This window comes from Mauremys reevesii, unplaced genomic scaffold (assembly GCF_016161935.1).
Source record: "Mauremys reevesii isolate NIE-2019 unplaced genomic scaffold, ASM1616193v1 Contig8, whole genome shotgun sequence".
Taxonomy (NCBI): Eukaryota; Metazoa; Chordata; order Testudines; family Geoemydidae; genus Mauremys; species Mauremys reevesii.
Window position 1 is genome coordinate 312,680 of NW_024100895.1, and position 7,308 is coordinate 319,987.

Genomic DNA, 7,308 nt, shown 5'->3' on the forward strand with positions numbered 1-7,308 from the left:
ACCCTGAGGGGAGGGAGTTTGGTCACTAACAGCAGATTGGAGCTGGTGCCAGCAGAGGGGAAAGGCCCCATGTCCTATTCCCCACCTCCCCAGCCAGTCTGTCCTCGCCCTGGCGCCAGTTAGGTCTGTTTGTGGCCTGGTCTACACTTAACACTTATCCCTGCAGATTTCTGTGGGGCGGGGCGGGGGGGGGACTCCCCAGGGCAGAGCTGGGCCGGCCAAGCCCCCGTGTGCACCCAGCTGTGCTGCAGAACAGGGGGTCTGGGGGTGGCGTGAGTGTCATATAGGGAGGCGCTGTTCCCACACTGGGGACAGTCTCCCCCCCAGTGGTGCCACATTCACTCTGGGGACAACCCCCCCCCCCCCCCAGCAGCGTTGCACCCACACTGGGACAAACCCCTCCTGGAGGCGCCGTGTCCACACTGGATTGCTGGGCGGAGCCGCCCCAGCCCTGGGAGCAGGTGTCTGGCGGGGAATTTGCAGCATTGTCAGCCCCAAATGTTAAAAAATCCTGCGATGATGTAACAATCCCAGCTGTGGCGTTATTTGCCTGCTGCTCTTTGAGCCTCAGGGTGCCCGAGGGCCACAGGTTGAAGCTCTCCCCACAGCCCCGAGGGCTGGACACTCCCTTTGTCTCTAAGAACGAGGCTGGAATCCTCCCAGACCCACATGACTCCCGGAGCTGGGGCTTTAGGAAAACACAAGAATTATCCTGACACAATCCTGAGAGCCGGGAACCCTGAATTTCTCCGTCTCCTCTCTGCGAGGCTCAGTGCTGCTGCTCTGCCTGGTAACAGCCTGGTTGCCGCAGGGATTTCTGCCATTGGGTGCGGGCCCCTGGGCTGGGCTCCCCTGGCCAATGCTGGGTGCTGCCCCCCCACCCCCCAGTGTGACATGTGCCCCCCCGGCCCCCTAGTGCTGCCGGCCCCGCGCCCAGCCCAGTGCCTGGGGAGAGGAGATGGGCGCAGGATGGGGCGTCCCCATGGCCCAGCTGGCCCTGCTCACCCTGCTGGCCCTGCCGGGCACCGGGGCGGTGACAGGTACGGGTGGGGCGGGGGCTGGGACACCTGGGCCTGGAGGGGGGGCAGCTTCACCCCCAGAGTGCCCAGCTCCCACCTCCAGGGAGGGGACAATGGGGGGGGCTGATGGAGCAGCAGAAGGATCGTGGGGAAGTGACTGTGGTTTGGGTACGACACAGCCCTGCCCTAGGGGTGCAGCCCCCCTCCCCCACACGGACTCGGGGCTGATCCCCCCCAGGGGGGCGCCAGGCACAGGGGAGGGGGGAACATTCCCCAAAGAGCCACGCCAGGGCCAGACCCTGCTGAGCAGTGAGTGTCTGTGCAGAGCAGGGAGCCCCTGACCCCACTCCCCAGCCTGGCCCCATTGTCCCCATCCCCCCAGGGCTCAGACCCACGGGGCGGGGGGGGGGAGGGCTCGTTGGGGCAGATTTTCTCCTTGGCTGGTGGTGGCGGGTTTCCTCCTTTGCAGTCACTCGGTGAGATCCCGCCGGGCGAGCTGGGGTCAGCGAATGACTCCCTAGGATGCAGGTGCCCAACTCCCTTGGGCCCTGGGGATCCCAGCCTCAGCCCTGAGCCAGACCCCTCCCCCGCGAGTGTGTCTGACCCCCCAGCACAGCTTTAATGTCTCTGGCTGGGGAGTTCCTGGGTCTCCCAGTGACCGGCCCTGGGGGGTGAGTGTCAGGGGCCAGGGACTGAAATCGCCCTGAGAACCAGGTCATGGCGACACTGGGACACAGAACCAGCCCCACGCACAGACGGGAGAATGAAATGTCCGGCAGTAATGACATCCAACGTCCCCCTATGGCCATGTCCCCTTCACAAGCTAAGTGGGGATACGCCCGGCCCCTGCTTGGATGGGATTGAAGTGAGCAGAGGTGGGGCACAGTAGGGGGCGCTGTCCCCTCCCAGGCAGCGCTGACCCCAATGCCCCAGCACGATACCAGGGGTCACTGGGCTCCCTGCACCCGCTTTCCCCTCACACCGGGGCACCCCAGTGCCAATGTGTGAGGAAGTGGGACTGTTGGCACTGGGGGCTGGGAATGCTGGGTGCAGGCCTCTAAGTATCTAGCAAAGCAGAAGGCTGACGCAACCGAATGCCTGACACTCTGTCGCCTAGCAACTGATGGCCGGGCCCCTCCCTGCAAAGGTGCATATAAAGGTGTTGGAGACAAAGGGGTCAGGTGACCTCCTGGCCCGGAAAAGAAGCTGAGCAGAGAGGAGGGGCCGGAGGGGGTTGGGCAGACTGGAGCTGGCTGGGAACAGAGGGGAAGCAGGGAGAGAGGGCTCTGATCCCCGATGGGGGTTATGGGGCCCCAAGATGGACCTAAGCGGGGGGATCCTGTTATCTGTGCCTGCAAGACCTGTGCTGGACTGTGTTCCTGTCGGCTAAATAAACCTTCTGCTTTCCTGGCTGGCTGAGAGTTACTGTGAATCGCAGGGAGCCCGGGGGTGCAGGGCCTGACTCCCCTACACTGCGTGACACAATGTCACAGCCAGGGGGCTGTGGCCCCAGGGGAAGAGATCAAAGACCCTGTATCCCGGGGAGGGGCTGGTGTGGGTGCTGATGGGGATGCCCGTCTCCCTGCAGTGGAACATGTGACGTCCCAGGCGGAGTTCTACCAGCGCACGGACCGATCCCAGCGGGAGTCCGGGGAATTCATGTTCGAGTTCGACCAGGACGAGATCTTCCACGTGGACCTGGAGAGGAAGGAGACCGTCTGGCGCCTGCCTGAATTCAGCAAGTTCACCAGCTTTGAGGCGCAGCGCGCCCTGGGCATCATCGCCGTAGACAAGCAGAACCTGGATGTCTTGATCAAGATGACCAACCGCACACGGGCTGAGAACGGTGGGACATTTTCCCTGCCAGGCACCGCTCCCAGGACCTGTCCCTCCCCATGCCCACCCACTGCAACTCCCCACTCAGCTCCCAGCCCAGCCCCTGCAGGGCTCCAGGGAGCCAGTCAGCCAGGCCAGGGCTCTGCAGGGCAGGGGGCCCAGGCAGTTCTCACCCTCCAGGCTGGGGGCCCAGGGCAGCTCCTTTGCCGAGGGCTGTTCGTGGCCCTGCCCAGCGCCAGGCCCTGCCCCTGAGGGATTCTCGCCCCTGGTGCCCCCTGAGCCGTCAGGGCAGGGAGCTGGGACGGCCCCGGTGACGCCCCCACAGTCCTGGGGAGAGACCCTGAGCTGGAGCCTGAGCACCAGGGACTGGCTGGCTCAGGGGGGTGGGGAATGGGGCAGGGGCCTGTCCCCTCTGGGGGGCGCTGGCTCCCACCCAGCCCCAGAGCAGGGACTGGCTGGCTGAGGGGCAGGCAATGGGACCCACTGACCCCTGTCTCCCCAGTGCCCCCTGAGTTGACCGTGTTCCCCAAAGGCCCCGTGGAGCTGGGGGAGCCCAACGTCCTCATCTGCTTCGTGGACAAGTTCTCCCCACCAGTGCTGCACCTCACGTGGCTGAAGAACGGGCAGGAGGTGACCGAGGGCATCTACGAGACTGACTTCTACCCCCGCCAGGACAACTCCTTCCGCAAGTTCTCCTACCTGCCCTTCCTCCCCAGCCAGGGCGACTTCTACGACTGCCGCGTGGAGCACTGGGGGCTGGCTGAGACCTTCACGAAGCACTGGGGTGAGGCCGGGGCGCCCGGGGACCCCTGCTGGGCACAGGGCTGGGAGCCAGGACGCCTGGGTTCTCTTCTGGCTCGGGGAGGGGAGTGGGGGCTGGTGGGTCAGAGCAGGGGGGCTGGGAGCCAGGACTCCTGGGTTCTCTTCTGGCTCGGGGAGGGGAGTGGGGGCTGGTGGGTCAGAGCAGGGGGGCTGGGAGCCAGGACTCCTGGGTTCTATCCCAGCTCTGGGAGGGGAGTGGGAGCTGCTAGTTAGAGCAGTGGGGGCTGGGAGCCAGGACTCCTGGGTTCTCTCCCAGCTCAGGGAGGGAGGGGTGGGAACAGCCCCCCCTCACTCTATGCCCTGTCCCTCTCCCCCTCTCTCCAGAAGCCCAGGTGCCCACCCCCGTCCCCGAGACCACAGAGACCCTGGTGTGCGCCCTGGGCCTGGCCGTGGGCATCGTTGGCATCATCGCAGGCACCATCCTCATCATCAAGGGGATGAAGATGAACGCCGCCCGCAACCCGCGGGGCCCCTTGTGAGTAGCCGCTGCCCAGGGAGGCACCCGCTGCACTCGCAGCCCCTGGACCCACCCAGCACCCTCTGGGGGGCCCCACGAGAGTTTTCCGGCCCCCCCCCGGAGCAAGTGAAGGACCCACTGCAGGGGCCCCAAAAAACTCTGGTGGGGGCCCCTGTGGGGCTCGGGGCCTGGGGCAAATTGCCCCTCTTCCCTCCCCCCCCGGACAGCCCTGCCACAGCCCTGCACCCCCTGTCGCTCTGCAGCTTTGCTAACAGCAATAAAGTGGGGTTGGAACGTTTGAGTTTTTGATCATGATTTAAAATCTGGTCAGTCTGGGCCATGCCCACAGGCAGCCTGTGTTATCCCAGCCCAGCCGCTGCCTGTCCAGGGCACCGGGTTATATCCAGAGTTAAGGGAGCTTGGTATGAGGGCTAAGGAAGGAGCCAGGACTTCTGGGTTCTCTCCCCGGTTCTGGGAGAGGAGAGAGGGACTATTGGGCTAGAGCAGGGGGACTGGGAGCCAGGATTCCTGGATTCTGTTCCCATTGCTGACACTGACTTGCTGCAAGCTGCAAGGCTTTCTGTGCCTCAGTTTCCCCTTGTGTGAAATGTGGCTGTTCCCTTCCTGGGGCGGTGCTGGGAGCTCTGGGGCGGAGGGACGGTCCATGGAGCACTCTGAGCTCGTCCCATGGCCGGGAGCCCAGGAGCAGGGCAGGGCTCATGGGCCAGGCTCCCCCAGGACTGAGCCCCGCAGGGCGAGCGGCTGCCCAGAGACACTGGCCTGTCTGGGGGCTGCGGTGACGTCCCCCAGGCTGGGGTCACTGTGACACGAAGGGCAGATCCCCCTCCCCCCCCGACCATGGCACCGAGACCCAGCCCAGCTTCCTCGCACCCCTCCCCTGGCACGTGCGGGGTCACACCCCCCCCCCCCCCGGCTCCCACCAGCAGCGATTGGCTGCTCCAACCTGCCAATAACATCACTCCCCGACCAAGCTCTCCCATGGGCCGCTGGAGCCTTAGACCAGCCTCCTACACGTTCCCATTAGCTGCAGCTGCCCCTGGGGGAATGTTCCCAGGTCCCTTCAGGTAGCTCCAGCCACAGGCCCTGGGCCCCTGCCAGCTGGGGAGGGGCCTGGGGGGCTGGGCACGTGGCTGCGGGGTTGGGGGCATGGGGCTGGGCTCATGGCTGGGGGGGCTGTTTCCAGTGGGGTGTGGCGGGGCCCAGCCCTGGGGCCAGAGCGAATCAGTAGCTGGGTGAGCCGAGAGACGATGTAACCCCACGCTGGGGCGCGTCTGCAGGGACACCGAGGCTGGGGAGTGATGCCAGGATGGGTCAGTTACACGCAGTAAGCTGGGACACGTGGGGAGCAGGGCCCATTCACACGTGTTTTCGTACAGCCAGGGCCAGGCTGGACAGCGAGGAACTGAGGATGTGGGTCCCCCATGATGGGGGTCGAGGGGGCTCTACCCTGGGACGCAGAGACTCCAAACTGGACGTGGGGGTGAAGGCAGAACCCAACTAACGTGAGCTCCCAGGGCCGTGCTGTGGCTCAGGGGGCAGGTGTGACCCTGGGCTGTAGGAACAGGGGAATATGGGGCAGGCACCGGGAGATGGTGTCACCTCTGCACGCAGCCCTGGTGAGAGCGTCACTGGCTGCTGTGTCCAGCCCTGGCGTTGGCCCTGCGGAAAGGCTGAAACGTTAGCGGGACTCAGAGGGGAGCCACGAAGGTGCTTCAAGGTCTGGAGAAGCTGCCTGTGAGTGAGCGACGGAAGGAGCCTGTTCTGTGCACGGCTCAGGGGGACCTGTCCTGTCTGTAAGGAGGCCCCTGGGAGCCGATTGCTGGGAGCAGGGGGCGTGTCCGTCTCCCAGACAAAGCAGAACAGGAGCCAGCATCAGGGGCTGACCTGAGATGACCTCAGACTAGAAACCAGGGTCACATTTTTCACAGGGGGGGCCCCCGAACCACTGCGACGGCTGAGCCGGGGGGAGCACATTGCTCTCCAACCACAGCCAGACCCTGAGACTGGATCTGCCCAAAAAGCCCGTGGGGTGGGGGGAGCCCCACTGAGTCCTGGGGGGGGGGGGGGGCAGGAGTCCACCCACCGGCAGGGTCCAGGCTTTGGGTTAAAAAGGCGTTTTAAGAACGCTGCATGAATGGCTGGAACATGCAAACCCCGAGCTGGACGGAGCTCAGAGCCCAGTCAGTGCAGAGGCTGGGAACCAGGAAGTAAATGGCAAAGAGAAAACAGCGACTCACCTCTCGTAACTGTGGTTCTTCGAGATGTTGCTCACGTCCATTCCAGGCAGGTGTGCGCGCCGTGTGCACGGACATGGGGAAGTTTTTCCCCAGCAGCTCCCAGCGGGTCGGCTGTGGAGCTCCCTGGAGTCGCGCCTGCCTGGCACCGAATATGTGACTCTGCCCACCCGGGGCCCCTCAGTTCCTTCCTGCTGGCTGCTCCGACAGGGGGGAAGGGGGCGGGTGTGGAATCGACGTGAGCAACACACCTCGAAGAACCACAGTTACAAGAGGTGAGGAACCGTTTTTATTTTCTTCGAGTGATTGCTCACGTCGATTCCAATCAGGCGACTCCCAAGCCTGACCCGGGCGGTGGGGTCGGAGTGAAGGAAACGCAGACTGCAGCACCGCTCTGCCGAAAGCCGCGTCGTCCCTGGCGTGCCGGACGATGGCACAGTGCGAGGTGAAGCTATGCACCGAGGAGCACATCGCTGCCCTGCAGATTTCCTGGATCAGGACCTGGCCCCGGTGGAGTGTGCGGTGAGAGCTGGGGTCGGCACCCCGGCCAGCTCACAGCAAGTGCGGATGCAGGACGTCATCCAGGAGGATATTCTCTGAGAGGAGACCGGGAGGCCTTTCATCTGGTCCACCACTGCTACGAAGAGTCAGGTCGATTTCCTGAAGGGCTTGGTGCGCTCGATGTAGAAAGCCAGGGCTCTGCAGACATACAGGGAATGCAGCTGCTGCTCCCGGGGACCAGCGTGCGGTTTCGGGTAAAAGACAGGCAGGAAAATGTCCTGGCTGGGGTGGAAGTTTCTTGGGGAGAAAGGCCGGATGCGGTCTGAGCTGCACTTATCCCCATGGAAGAACGCATAAGGCGGTTCTGAGGTGAAGGCCTCCAGCATGGAGACGTGTCTCGCCGACGTAATGGCACCAG

General features: G+C 64.4%; 1 protein-coding gene across 1 annotated transcript; it reads left to right on the plus strand.

Annotated features, from left to right (window-relative positions):
• The first annotated feature begins 926 nt into the window (after positions 1-926).
• Positions 927-4,263, plus strand: LOC120394836 (HLA class II histocompatibility antigen, DR alpha chain-like). The gene is made up of 4 exons (XM_039518996.1): positions 927-1,040; positions 2,608-2,865; positions 3,358-3,639; positions 4,002-4,263. The coding sequence occupies exons 1-4, from the start codon at positions 959-961 to the stop codon at positions 4,154-4,156; spliced, it is 777 nt and encodes a 258-aa protein (XP_039374930.1). The 5' UTR covers positions 927-958; the 3' UTR covers positions 4,157-4,263.
• Positions 4,264-7,308: the final 3,045 nt, after the last annotated feature.